The 14,493-nt window shown below is 49.8% G+C and overlaps 1 protein-coding gene across 3 annotated transcripts in view; it reads left to right on the plus strand.

Annotated features, from left to right (window-relative positions):
- The window catches only part of DIP2A (disco interacting protein 2 homolog A), a 109,749-nt gene that overhangs the window by 48,619 nt on the left and 46,637 nt on the right, over positions 1-14,493 (plus strand). For all 3 annotated transcript variants that reach the window (XM_018052503.1, XM_018052508.1, XM_018052511.1), the window contains 10 exons: positions 1,169-1,260; positions 6,965-7,075; positions 9,035-9,158; positions 9,502-9,611; positions 9,878-9,980; positions 10,428-10,492; positions 10,674-10,767; positions 11,629-11,748; positions 12,667-12,781; positions 14,032-14,171. In XM_018052503.1, the coding sequence (XP_017907992.1) occupies positions 1,169-1,260; positions 6,965-7,075; positions 9,035-9,158; positions 9,502-9,611; positions 9,878-9,980; positions 10,428-10,492; positions 10,674-10,767; positions 11,629-11,748; positions 12,667-12,781; positions 14,032-14,171 (1,074 nt within the window). The remainder of the gene's footprint in view (positions 1-1,168; positions 1,261-6,964; positions 7,076-9,034; positions 9,159-9,501; positions 9,612-9,877; positions 9,981-10,427; positions 10,493-10,673; positions 10,768-11,628; positions 11,749-12,666; positions 12,782-14,031; positions 14,172-14,493) is intronic.

Consider the following 14,493-nt stretch of genomic DNA (forward strand, 5'->3'; position numbering starts at 1 on the left):
GCACTAGCTCAGTCTAGGATAATGACGGTTTTACCTTTGCCAGGTAATTCCAGACCTTTCCAGTTTGCACTCAGCTGCCTGGTATGTGAGTCCCTCTCCCTGCCATTGGCAGCATTACTTTGAGCTAATCTGCTGAGAACGCAGTGATAGTCATTGCGGTGCTAATCTGCTGATGGCTGGTACGTTGCAGTCTTTTCCTGTTTTCATCCTTCAGGTTTTCTCTTTTGTTAAATGCTGTTGAGTCTTTTGCACATTTTTACACGGGGCTCTTTGTAGCATTTTTGTGTTCTGGATGTCTGTACTTGTCAGCAGCTTGTGCTGCGCGTGTCGCCAGCCACGTGTCCCGGCTGCTCACGGCTGCACGGCTGGCCTCCTCCTCCCCTCCTGGGCTGGAGCACTGCTGTTCTCCCATCCACATAGAGACCTGCCACCTGCTGGAGGGAGTGTGTGTATGGTGTCTGTGGGTACGTGTGGTGTGTGTGGTGTGTGCGTGGTGTCTGTGACAGTGTGTGTATGTGTGACGTGTGTGTGTGGTGTGCTGTAGTGTACGTGTGTGAGGGGTCCAGACGCACCTCTCCAGCAGCCGTGGCACTAGCGGGTCACCTGGCATCTCCCTGACTGTTCTCTTGAGTGAAGAGCAGAAATGAAGATAGGACCCACCTCGTGAATTACTGTTGTAGAGGTGAAATGAACTGTGTGCCACTTGTGTAAGGGGATGAGTGAGACATAGTGGAATGAAAATGCGTTCACCGTGATTCACAGTTGATTGAAATAAGAGTGAAGTGTCAATATGATCCCATTTTAAAAAATTATGCATATTATGTGTGTGTATACACATACGTACATAACAGAAAAAATGCTTTTTTTTTCCAGCTGGCTTTTCTGTATTCTGAATTTTTTATAAGAAAATGTTTTATTTTTCTGTTAAGAAAAATAAATCTGTAACTTGTTTCTAAGAGAAAACTATGATGTTCATTATCGCATTGTGCAAAATAACTATCAGTTGGCAACTATTAATATCTGCATTTTCACAATAGAGTAATAACGGTATATAATGGAGTATTATGATTGCTACACGGTATATAATGGAGTATTATGATTGCTACATTAAAATTGTAACTATTAGTTTATTGAATTTTACATTGTTAGTATTTTTATTTTATTTTAGGCAAACTTTGGAGTCGAAGTTTAAAACTAGCTTATACGCTACTTAATAAACTGACTAATAAGAACGAACCACTGCTTAAACCTGGAGACAGAGTAAGTAACCACATGAACCTTTGTTGGAGGGAGGGAGTAAGAGTGGAGGCCAAAAATCCCTTTTGATGACATCAGTGCTCTGTCGATTGTTTTGACTCACAGCATTAACACAAAGGGTTTAAGTCAGCAGTGAAAAGTACTGAATGTTGAGAAGGTTTGTGTTGGTGTAGATAAAATGATGGTTCCTTTTTTTCTCACTCATTGCACAGTCTCTGATTCTTCAACTTCTTTTCTCTTCCTCTTCATATATGTTGGTTTTAACAAAAATATTAATGTCAAGTATTAATGTTACATTTCCAAAGTTCATATTTTGAGAGGAATCATTGATGTTACTTTGAAATTCTGGGTGTTTTATATTCATCTCCTTCCCTGTTCCGTGTGGCCAGGAAGCCCCCTCTTTCCCACTGGCCAGAATGGAACGCAGAGGAGGCTGTTGAGCTGCACTCCCCCCAGTGCAGTTCCTCATCCTGCACTGCCCAGCATGGTCGGCAGTGGCTACATGGGCTGTTCAAATTAACCCAAGAGTTGTGCACGTCCTGTTTCTGGGCATCAGTCACTGCTTGTGACCGACAGCTAGCATATTTGATAGAGAAGGAATGTTGAGAAGGCACATTTCTGCCATTGTGGGAAGTCCTGCCCACAGCACTGCTCTCGGCAGACCGAGCCAGACATGAGGAGGCCAGGTGTAACAGGGAGTTCAGAATGGTGAAGACCAGCCTGCTCAGCAGTGACCTCCCCTGTGAGGAGGGGCGCCTGAGGTCAGCGCACCCAGCAGAGGAGCTGTGAGTGGACAGGGTGATGCTGAGTTTCAGGCAGCTCTCCAGGTGCCTCAGTCTTCAATGTAAATCAGCAGCCAAGGAAGTGTAAGGACAGAAACTTGCGTGTGAAAGAGAAGAACCAAAGGTCCAAGAAATGGGCAGACAAATTAAAGGGGAGGTGGGGGAGAAAGGTCACAAGAAACTGGGAAATTCTCCAAGAGACGGGACACCAGACCACCTGCCCTGCCTCCTGAGAGACCTGCATGCAGGGCAGGAAGCAGCAGTGAGAACTGGACACGGAACAATGACTGGTTCCAAATCGGGAAAGGAGTATGTCAAGGCTGTATATTGTCACCCTGCTTATTTAACTTATATTCAGAGTACATCATGTGAAATGCCAGGCTGGATGAAGCACAAGCTGGAATGAAGATTGCTGGGAGAAATATCAATATCCTCAGATACACAGATGACACCACCCTTAAGGCAGAAAGTGATAAAAAACTAAAGAGCCTCTTGATGAAAGTGAAAGAGGAGAGTGAAAAAGTTGGCTTAAAGCTCAACATTCAGAAAACTAAGATCATGGCATCCAGTCCCATCACTTCATGGCAAATAGATGGGGAAACAATGGAAAACAGTGAGACTTTATTTTTCTGGGGTCCAAAATCACTGTAGATGGTGACTGCAGCCATGAAATTAAAAGACACTTGCTCCTTGGAAGAAAAGCTACAACCAACCTAGACAGCATATTAAAAAGCAGAGACATTACTTTGCCAACAAAGGTCTGTGTAGTCAAAGCTGTGGTTTTTCCAGTAGTCATGTGTGGATGTGAGAGTTGGACCATAAAGAAAGCTGAGCACTGAAGAACTGCTGCTTTCAAACTTGTGGTGTTAGAGAAGACTCTTGAGAGTCCCTTGAACTGCAAGGAGATCAAACCAGTCAATCCTAAAGGAAATCAGTCCTGAGTGTTCATTGGAAGGACTGATGCTGATTCTGAAGCTCCAATACTTTGGCCACCTGATGCAAAGAACTGACTGATTGGAAAAGACCCTGATGCTGGGCAAGATTGAAGGCAGGAGGAGAAGGGGACGACAGGATGAGAGGTTGGATGGCATCACCGATTTGATGGACATGAGTCTGAGCAGGCTCCAGGAGTTGGTGATGGACAGGGAAGCCTGGTGTGCTACAGTCCATGGGGTCACAAAGAGTCAGACACAACTGAGTGACTGAACTGAACTGGGGGAGAAACGGAGGGAGGAAGAGGAAACAAACCAGCTTGAAGGAAAGATAGAGGCCGAAAATAAGTTTTAAAAAATATTAGCGTTAACATCCCTGGAGATCTGATGTGAGGATATAGCTCCATAAATCAAGGAAAAGATACTAGTAGGGAGACTGAGAGATGGAAAGTAGGAAGAACAGTGCAGGTTAGACTTGGTCATGAAGGCTGTCCTCTAAGATGACGTCTACAGGAGAGAGGGAAATTTCGCATTGTAATAGTGATGCCAGACCATTTCCAGAGCTGGAGTCAAGGACCTGTAGGGGTGCACGGGCCCACACCGAGACACCTGCCCAGGTACTGGAAGGTGGGTGCAGCTTTTAGGGAGAGTGGGCTGTCCAGCAAGGCCCAGCAGCCCCAGGGCTGGGCTTCTTGGTGTGATACTGGAGGACATGGAGCAGTATTTTCAACCTTCAGGTCTGTTCCTAGGCAGTCCACAACGATGAGGACAGGCAGTGTTTAAAGACAGGCAGCACTGAGACGGTCACAGAGGTGAGGACTGGGCACTGTTTTCAGACAGGCAGCACTCAGACAGTTGGCTCTGAAGCACTGTCTCGGGAAGTTAGCAGAGGAAGTGCTTCAGCATACGAGTGAGTGGTGAGACAGGAGAGCTGCCAGGGTGACCTCAAGCTGCGGATCAAGGAGAAGCCCAAACAGGACCAGAAGGATGACGCCCCAGGTGAGCTGACTGGTCAGCAGCTGGTGAAACTGTGAGCTTACCTGCCTGGCTAGTTATTTGGAAATACTACTGACCAGGTTTGACAACCCAGTGGAGCATTTCTGAGAAAGCTGGCCGGTACACACAGGGAATGAAGCTGGTGAAAGAGGCGGTGACTATCCCACCAGAAGACAGGGCGGAGCTTGGCTGTACAAGTGTGAACAGTACCGATGATACCTTGTGTACCTAATGCTTTCGGACAGACCTGCTGGAAACCTGGACTCATGTTGTGCTTTACGGTGACTCTAAGAATCACTCATTTCTTTCTCTGGAGGAAAATTCTTGCAAGGACATACTTCAGTTCAGTTCAGTTCAGTCGCTCAGTTGTGTCTGACTCTTTGTGACCCCATGAATCGCAGCACGCCAGGCTTCCCTGTCCATTACCATCTCCCGGAGTTCACTCAGACTCACGTCCATCAAGTCCGTGATGCCATCGAGCCATCACATCCTCAGTCGTCCCCTTCTCCTCCTGCCCCTGATCCCTCCCAGCATCAGAGTCTTTTCCAACGAGTCAGCTCTTCTCATGAGGTGGCCAAAGTACTGGAGTTTCCACTTCAGCATCATTCCTTCCAAAGAAATCCCAGGGTTGATCTCCTTCAGAATGGACTGGTTGGATCTCCTTGCAGTCCAAGGGACTCTCAAGAGTCTTCTCCAACACCACAGTTCAAAAGCCTCAATTCTTCGGCGCTCAGCCTTCTTCAAAGTCCAACACTCACATCCATACATGACCACAGGAAAAACCATGGCCTTGACTAGACAGGCGCTAGTTGGCAAAGTAATGTCTCTGCTTTTGAATACACTATCTGGGTTGGTCATAACTTTTCTTCCAAGGAGTAAGTGTCTTTTATGCTGCAGTCATCATCTGCAGTGATTTTGGAGCCCCAAAAAATAAAGTCTGACACTGTTTCCACTGTTTCCCCATCTACTTCCCATGAAGTGATGGGAACAGGTGCCATGATCTTAGTTTTCTGAATGTTGAGCTTTAAGCCAACTTTTTCACTCTCCTCTTTCACTTTCATTAAGAAGCTTTTTAGCTCCTCTTCACTTTCTGCCATACGTGTGGTGTCATCTGCATATCTGAGGTTATTGATATTTCTCCTGGCAATCTTGATTCCAGCTTGTGTTTCTTCCAGTCCAGCGGACATACTTACAGATACTTTATTGACTTGTAGGTGGATCCACGTAGTTGGGTTAGTTATGAAAAGGCTGACGAGATCGCAGTTAGAGAGTTAGTGATCAGAGGTGGGTGGCAAGTTCATCCTCTTGTGATAGTGTATTTTATAAAATTGAATAGACACAACTCTTTATAAGAGATTCTCTAAAAATGTGTTCAAATCAGTCGCTCAGTCATGTCCAACTCTTTGCAGCCCTATGAACTGCAGCATGCCAGGCTTCCCTGTCCATCAGCAACTCCCAGAGCTTGCTCAAACTCATGTCTGTCAAATCAGTGATGCCATCCAACCATCTCATCCTCTGTTGTCCTCTTCTCCTCCTGCCTTCAGTCTTTCTCAGCTTCAGGGTCTTTTCCAGTGAGTCAGTTCTTTGCATCAGGTGGCCAAAGTATTGGAGCTTCAGAATCAGCATCAGTCCTTCCAATGAACATTCACATGTATGCTCTACCAAACATCCAGTCTCAAGGCTCACAGTCCTTTTAGTGGGACAGACACTTATTAACATCAACCTTCAAAGGAGATCTTTGCCATTTTCAAGAAACTTGTTAGAAACTTGATTTCCAGACCTCAAGTACAGAATGAATATAGATGTAGCTCAAGTTTTGTCTTATTAAAGTATTATTAGTTATCCAAAGCTCTGTGTTAACAGTCTCCTCATATACTATTCTGGCTTACCATTTAGGTTTCAAGCACACTACAATATTATGGCCTTACAGATATTCCTAAATAGCTTTTGATTTAACCAGATAATGTAAGACATGGAAACTGGGATGATGAAAGAGAGAGGGGAAGAGGGCAGAGGGCTCAGGGTTCGTCTGCTATAAAAGGAAGTAAAGCGCCTGTCCAATGCCTTCACACGTGAGATGCAGCAAGATGAGCATAGTGGCTGAAAAGACGAGAGAGTTGGCTAAGGGGAGGGTTTAAGATGTGTTAGAAGTGGTTGCCTTGGGGGGTGGGGAAGGGTGCAGGGTGCTGTTTTTCATTAGTGCTTTTTGTCATTTTAAATCTCTGTGTTCAAAAAAAATTTTTTTATAAAAATGTAAGATAAATGTAATGGAATATGTAATTTTTGGGGTCATGCTGTGGCCTATGGGATCTAGTTCCCTGACCAGGGATCACACCTCGGTCCCCTGCACTGGGAGTGTGAAGTTTTATCCACTGGACCACCAGGGAGGCCCTGAGGATGTGTAATTTAAGCTGTGGCAGCATTGTGGCCAGATGAGGGCAGGGAGTGGGCCCTGTGGAGACTCAGAGGAAGAGGGCAGGCGGGGGGTGGGGTCTTGTTGAGGTATTCTGTGCCCCCCACTCTCCCCTTTTAGCATTTCAGTCTTGAGTGAAGATCTGTCCAGTTAAACTTCAGTGTCCAGATTTTCCGTTTTGGAAGTTATTTGGATATACTTTGATTCCGGGTTCTCTTTTCGTGTCCGGGTGTTTTTTTCCTGGGCTACTTGATGGTGGGTGGTGGTCCGTTACACCTGTCCCTGAGTGGTCAGAGTGGATGGAGGTGGATCTAGACCCACTGGCAGACCCAGCCAGACTTGCTTTGCCAGACTTGCTTTTTTATTAGGCCCAGGAATTTAAATTGACATGTTTTGTTACATGTGGAGTAAAGACTTTAACCTGAAAAGTATGTAGTAGAAGTTACATGGTTGTTGAAACTTAAGAACCAAGTATTAACACACAAAGTAACATTTTCAGAGCTAAAATCTGTCTCATCAGTAGGTATGCAGATGACTGACTTCTTCCCAAGTGGACTGCAGGGTTTTCCTTTGTGCTCTTGTAGGTGGCGCTGGTGTTCCCGAATAGTGACCCGGTGATGTTCATGGTTGCGTTCTACGGGTGTCTCCTGGCCGAGCTGGTTCCTGTCCCCATCGAAGTGCCGCTCACGAGAAAGGTAGCGCATGGTGCCAGCTCGGGTTCCTGGTCCCCGAGGCTTGGTCCTGAAGTCCCGCATCCAGTGCAGGTGTCTTCGTGTCCTCGCTCCAGGCGCCTCTTATTGGGGGAGGACGTGCGGGCGGGCCGCGGAGACCCGGGCAGCCTCGCCCAGATGCCCTTTCATGTGTCTCCCTGGGAGAAAGGCGCAAGAACACCTGTTGGTCTGATATCTCAACAGAAACGAACGTCTTTTCTTCTAACGAATAGAATTTGGGATCTGATGAGATTCTGTTAAACCTTTTCTCAAAATGGTGTGCTTCTTGATAATAATTTTCACTTCTAGATGAGTCAGTCATTACAGAGATGTGTTACAGCTCATTTCTCAGTGACAAACACATGACTTGAGACCTTCCTGTGTGCTGATCACCTCCGAAACCGTGAGCAGATCTCATTGCTCACAAGTGGCTTCCAGTGGGGGAGGGGCTGATGTCCTAGATAGCTATTCAGTTCAGTTCAGTTCATTTCAGTTCAGTTCAGTTGCTCAGTCGTGTCTGACTCTTTGCGACCCCGTGAATCGCAGCACGCCAGGCCTCCCTGTCCATCACCATTTCCTGGAGTTCATTCAGACTCATGTCCATCGAGTCAGTGATGCCATCCAGCCATCTCATCCTCCATCATCCCATTCTCCTCCTGCACCCAATCACTCCCAGCATCAGAGTCTTTTCCAATGAATCAACTCTTTGCATGAGGTGGCCAAAGTACTGGAGTTTCAGCTTTAGCATCATTCCTTCCAAAGAAATCCCAGGGCTGATCTCCTTCAGGATGGACTAGTTGGATCTCCTTGCAGTCCAAGGGACTTTTTTTTTTTTTTTAATTTTAAAATCTTTTTTTTTTTTTTTTAAGATTTAAAATGTTTTATTTTTTATTTTTTTTTAATTTTAAAATCTTTAATTCTTACATGTGTTCCCAAACATGAACCCCCCTCCCACCTCCCTCCCCACAACATCTCTCTGGGGCTCTAAGAGTCTTCTCCAACACCACAGTTCAAAAGCATCAATTCTTCGGCACTCAGCTTTCTTCACAGTCCAACTCTGACATCCATACATGACTACTGGAAAAACCATAGCCTTGACTAGATGGATGTTTGTTGGTAAAGTAATGTCTCTGCTTTTCAACATGCTATCTAGGTTGGTCATAACTTTTCTTCCAAGGAGTAAGCGTCTTTTAATTTCATGGCTGCAGTCACCATCTGCAGTGATTTTGGAGCCCCCAAAAATAAAGTCTGACACTGTTTCCACTGTTTCCCCATCTATTTCCCATGAAGTGATGGGACCAGATGCCATGATCTTCATTTACACTTTAGATATAAATACCAGTAATGTGATTACTGAAAAGTATATTATTCTAGGAGTAGACTGAACATGTATTTTAGAAAATCATAGTTTTCTATTGTATCCCAGTGTTCAGGTAGTTATTAACATGAGCATTATCAGCAAGAAATATTCTAATTCGAGAATCCTCAAAGTAAAACTTGTGAATAAATGCAGTATATCCCAAAGGGTGATATATATGATATGCAAATATTTGAATACAGGGTTCTTAGGGAAGGATTTGAGTTTCTAAAACTTATAAGAAGAAAATGATAAAATGCTACTGAAGGACGTATTCTGTGCAAAAATAATTAAGATTGTTAAAGGTCAGACCTCCCCAGATTAATCTGTAAATTTCAAATACAAATCAACTGTAAATTTCAGTGCTATTATTTTTGGAGTTTATTAAAATGCTAGTGTCATTTGCAAGAAAAACTTTGAGAAGTTAGTCAGTTACCCAGAAATTTATCTTTTGAAATTAAGAACTTAAGTTATTTCATTTTGAGGGAAATATACACACACCTCTCGGGCTGACCTGGTCTAGCTTTGCACGTGCTGAGAAAAGCTGTCCTGCATGCGAGTGATCCCCTGCCCCTCTGTTTCTGCAGGATGCTGGCAGCCAGCAGGTTGGGTTTCTGCTGGGCAGCTGTGGCGTCTCCCTGGCCCTGACCACGGATGCTTGTCAGAAAGGCCTGCCCAAGGCTCAGACCGGAGAGGTGGTGACCTTCAAAGGTGGGCCCATGGGCGAGCAGCATGTGGCAGGGTTCTCTACTAAACTGGGCCCTTGGGCGTCCTTTCCTGTCAGCAGCCGCTACAGAGACAAGGGGCCTTCAGCAAAAGTTTGGCCTTGTTTTAGACTTTGGTGAATCTTGCTCCTCACTTGGCTCAGGGTCTAGACCTATGCTGACCAGCCTGGCAGCCACTGGTCATTAAACATAAGTGAATGAAGGTCAAGTGAGACGGGGGCTCCTGCCCACCTTTCAGTGGCTCGGGCAGTGTGTTGGACACAGAGGTGTCAGGAGGGAGCAGGGCCCTCTGACCCTGCCTCTGCATGTCCCTGTTTGCGCCCTCACAGGCTGGCCCCCCCTCACCTGGCTGGTGATCGATGGGAAGCACCTGACCAAGCCCCCCAAGGACTGGCACCCGGCAATGCAGGATGCGGGGCCCCAGACCGCCTACATCGAGGTAGTGCCCTCCCGGGCCCCACGCTCGGGCACCTCCATGCGTGCTTTTCCTTCACCCCAGAAAGGCATGGTGCTGCACCCAGAGCCTCCCCTTCTGCCTCCTTGGGGGCCACCTGCTCCCCTCGCCCACCCAGGGTGAGCCTGACGTCAGTTGAGGACATCACCTTGAGGGCCCGGGCACACTGTGGGCTCTGGTCGAACCTGTGGTGAGTGAAGGACAGCCTCCAGAAATGTCACCTAATGAGCTCATGCTTTGGAATCTTTCAGTATAAAACCAGCAAGGAGGGAAGTACGGTGGGAGTGGCGGTGTCCCATGTGTCCCTGCTGGCGCAATGCCAGGCTCTGACCCAGGCGTGTGGCTACTCGGAAGGTAAGGGTTGGGGCGGCTCTCCGGCCCCTCCCAGAGCTTACCCAGCAAGGCCTGTGGGAGGGAAGGGACACGGCATGCTATGATCCTGGGGCTGAAGGGTGACCTGAGACGGGGGTGGGACATGGGAACGAGAGACCCTCCACTGCCCTCTGCTTCACTTCCGAGAGGCGAAGGAGGCGCGCACTCCTGCAGCCTCTGGAGTGTGGCTGCTCCCTGTGTTTCCAGAAGAGCAGTCAGCTTGTTCTCTGTGCTAACTCGTAGTTGTGTGATCTGCTTTCACATTTACCAAGGTTATTGACTGGTTGGGACATGGTATTTGGAAGTGCTGTATATGTTTTCTAGAACTCCTATTTGTTGATGATGTAATCATCTCAGGGTGTTTCTGAAAATGCATGTGACTTGTGAGGAGGGTCGCTTGGTTGTTTAACCGTCTTTGTCCACTTTCAGCTGAAACATTAACAAATGTGCTGGATTTCAAAAGGGATGCCGGCCTGTGGCATGGAGTGTTAACAGTGAGTGCTGTGTCTATACTACCTAACTGTGGGGAGGTTGCTAATGTTTTATGCCCATGGGCAACACCAAGCCCCACTGTGGCTGGTGGAGTCAGCCCTTATGCTGTGAGTAGAGCTCTGACACTCTCTGTGCTTCTCCTGGTGGGGGCCCCCTCCCCTACAACCGCCGGTCTCTTTGCAGAGCATCTTGAACAGGCTACATGTGGTCAGCATCCCATATGCGCTGATGAAGGCGAACCCACTCTCCTGGATTCAGAAAGTGTGCGTGTATAAAGGTAACAGAGGAACGTCGTCTGTCTGTGCGTCCTTCCTTAGAGGGGTCTTTGAGTTAATCTTTGGTGATTAAGAAATAATATGGCAGCACACAGAGCTGCAGGCGGGGGCCAGGGCAGGCACCCCCTGCCCGCAGCCTGACTCTCCAGTGCTGGGAATAGGGGGCTCGTGGAGGATGGCTCTGGTCGGCATGGCCATAGACTCCTGACTTCATGCTGTCATATAGACGCTACTGATTGTTAGCTCTTGAGATGGAGTGAATTTGAAGTTAGAGCTCTTCAAGCCACCAGTAGCAAAGCTGATCATTCAAACAAAGCACTTCATGATCCGGAGCGGTGGGGCTGCCCGCAGGGCCACGGCCACCCTGCTGTCCATCCGGAGTCAGTCGGTGCTTCCCGAGCACGGCCACCCCTGCATAATCCGGGAGTCCCTGGGCTCTGCTCCAGCAGGGCTTGGTGGGCCTGCTATGTCCTGGGTGCCCCGTGCGTGTTGTCCACACTAATGATGTTGCCGGTTATGAAGTGCGGACGTGGGCTGTGCCCTGTGAGGGGCTGTCTCTGATGACTGTCTGACGGATGAAAACAGAATCCTAGGGGAGCATTCGGCAGTGGCCCCTCCCACTAGAGGGAGCAGGGTCCCCTCTGTCGGGGAGAGACAGCCAGAGAGGGGCAGCTGGGGAGGGGCAGCTGGGGAGCAAGAGGCAGGTGTGGTGGGAGCAGGGAGAGAGTCAGAATGACCCCTGCACTGAACTGGCTTCCAGGCAGGCCAGGTGGGGGAAGTCCAGAAGCTGGGCTGTGGGGAGCACGTGGCCTACTCTGTGGGCCTGCCTGCCCGTGACGCAGGCACATCCTGTTCCCCTGCAGCCCAAGCTGCACTGGTGAAGTCCCGTGACATGCATTGGTCTCTCTTGGCTCAGCGAGGTCAGAGGGACGTCAGCCTCAGCTCCCTGCGCCTGCTGATCGTGGCTGATGGTGCAAACCCCTGTGAGTACTGCCCACCCCCAACCCTGGAACCCCTCTATAGTGTGGCCCTGACAACCCTGGGCTCCTAGGTACCTGACTGTTGGGAGGGCATCCCACCTTCTAGCACTCCAAAGCCTCTTACTCCCTCCACCCACCCCTGAGCCCCTCGTCCTACCTCCAAAGCACCACAGGCCGCTGGCTCCTCTGCGTCTCCACCACACTCTTAGCGCAGCTGCTGAGCCACCAGGAGACCCTCCCCAGGCCAGCTGTCCCACAGACCTCAGATCCCAGCACTCTGAGTGCCCATCGCTTCCTTGATGCTCCGAGTGATCCGGACTGTCTTGTTTGTCCTCTGCTGGACACAAGGACCCATGGCCAGGTTTCCTCCTTTCCTGAGCCTCCCTGTGGCAGAATGCTGCAGGTCAGGGTGCAGCCCTCGTCCCAGTGGGGGCAAGGCTGTGCTGACTTATGCCCTGAGCAGGCAGCACCACCCCTAGACCATGGCTGGGCAAGGGGGCAGAGAAGCAGGGTTGAGGGGCTGGGCTGCCCCTGCAGGGAGAGGCATGTTGAAGCCACTGGCAGACTGCAGCTGCGAGGCGCATCCAGGAGCGGGTGCTCACAGAGCCAGGCCGCTTGCTGCAGAAGGTTCAACTCCAGCTCTGTGGGTGGCCGGGGTCACCTCCCATTTGGCACAGCTGCCAGTAGGTGGGCGAGGCTATCAGACCTCAGACTCAACGCCAGGGGTGAGAGTCAGCTTCTTATTTGCTAGCAATTTAAAAATGCATCCTGTTTTTTGTGGAAACAGCCCCCTTCCACCATGAGACTGATGGGTTGATTGAGGTGAAGGGGTACAGTGTCTGGGCCTGGCGCCAGGCATCTTCCACACTGGGTTCCTGACGGCCTTCTGCTCAGCTCTCGTGTCCACTCTGTCTCATGCAGGGTCCATATCCTCCTGTGATGCGTTCCTCAACGTCTTCCAGGCCAAAGGGCTGAGGCCAGAGGTTATCTGCCCCTGTGCCAGCTCTCCAGAGGCGCTCACCGTGGCCATCCGCAGGTAGCTGATCACTGGCTGTCTTGTAGACACTTACTTTTTCCTCGTTCAGCTGAATTACCTGTGAGAGCAAATTTGGTTGATTTGTTCCTGAGCAAGAGAAACTGTGAGCAGTGCCTGGTCTGGAGCCCGTCTCCAGGCTTGTTCATGTCATAGCGGGGCTGCCCCGACCGCCACATCTGCGCGCCCTGTTGGCCACACGTCCCTCCCCGGCTGTCCTGATTTGCGACACAGTTCCATGGTGGCTCCCTGGACCACCATCTCTGGGTTATTGCAGCCCAGGGCTCGCCCTGTTCTGATGGGGTTGGGAGGCCTGAGAGACACAGCCTCCTGCTCTGTGCTCACCCACGTGACTCCCCAGGCCCCAACGGGGTCGCCTTCCTGCCCAGTCATCTCTGCTCACCTAAGGCTGCCATCCATGCCCCCGAGTGCCATCCTCAGGTAGAGGGCAGTGCGCTCACATTTGCGGGCACTTTGTTAATTTCCCACTCTCAACTCAGTTGTTAGAGAGTGAGTTTCAGTTGTAGTCTTGTATTATGTCGTTTATTTATCCATGGCTGTAAGAAATCGTAACATGTTGATAAGAATCAACATTAAAAACATCACCTTTATCCTCCCCAGACCGCAGGGGGTTCTTCATGCCTTTGTTCTGTGGTGACCTCTTGTGCTCAGCAGAGTGGTTTTTCTTACTGGAGAAGATGTGACATTTGATTCTCAGCCTCCCAGCTCCTGCTGCTGTGAAATGAATCAGGCCCAAACTTGGCATTGCAGCAGTGGCCGCTTTACTGCCCCTGGCTTCTCACAGGCGGAAGTCGGGACCCCTCTTTAGGGCAGTCTGCTGCAGCTCGGTGGCCTTTGGCTGGAATGGGTGGTGCAGCCTGCTGTTCTTCTGCTGTGGCTCCAGGCCACCTCCTCTGGTCTCTGGGCCCTTTGGGCTTGCTCCCAGGAAGCATCGACTGCTCACCTGCTGTCTGGGGCTCTTGGCACTGTCCCGGTACCACCTGCCTGGTGGAAGCAGTCACCTTTGTGCCTTCCTTGGAAGGCATGCAGCATCACTGCATGGTCTCCGCAGCCCCCTGGTCCCTGCTGTGGAGCACATGGGGTGGGGTGTCATGTGGACCTGTGGAGATGCAGCCCGCCCCTGGGGTCTCGCAGCCAGCATCCCCACAGCCTGGCACCAGCTGGCACTTTGCTGCACATCATCCTGTTGTCAGGGGGCTGTCCCCTCATCAGTTAATAAATTTTGTTTCCAGGCCTCCTGACCTGGGGGGCCCTCCTCCAAGAAGAGCTGTGCTGTCCATGAGTGGCCTCAGTCACGGGGTGATCAGAGTGGACGCCGAGGAGAAGCTGTCGGTCCTCACAGTTCAGGACGTCGGCCAGGTGATGCCTGGAGGTGAGGGCACAGTGGGGTCATAGTGGGGAAGGGTCTTGTACTGTGGTTGGATGGGCTCCATAGCACACAAATACCAGGCTTCAGATGGTCCATGTGGGCTGGGATTTTTGTTTGTAACATGTTTTCTGTTTTTTGCCTCCCTTTGTATCAAGGGCAGTGTGTTTACCCCATGACCCCGCCTTGGTCCTCTCAGGGCTGGGGAGTAGTGACAGAGCTCCCCTCTGGAAGCTCGTGTACCAGGCGGTCACGTGCTTGTCCCTTGGCGAGGCCTACAGCCCTCAGGCCCTCAGCTGCAGGCACCAGTGATGGGATTGTCTTGGTC

The sequence above is a fragment of the Capra hircus genome, chromosome 1 (genome assembly GCF_001704415.2).
Source record: "Capra hircus breed San Clemente chromosome 1, ASM170441v1, whole genome shotgun sequence".
Classification (NCBI taxonomy): domain Eukaryota; kingdom Metazoa; phylum Chordata; class Mammalia; order Artiodactyla; family Bovidae; genus Capra; species Capra hircus.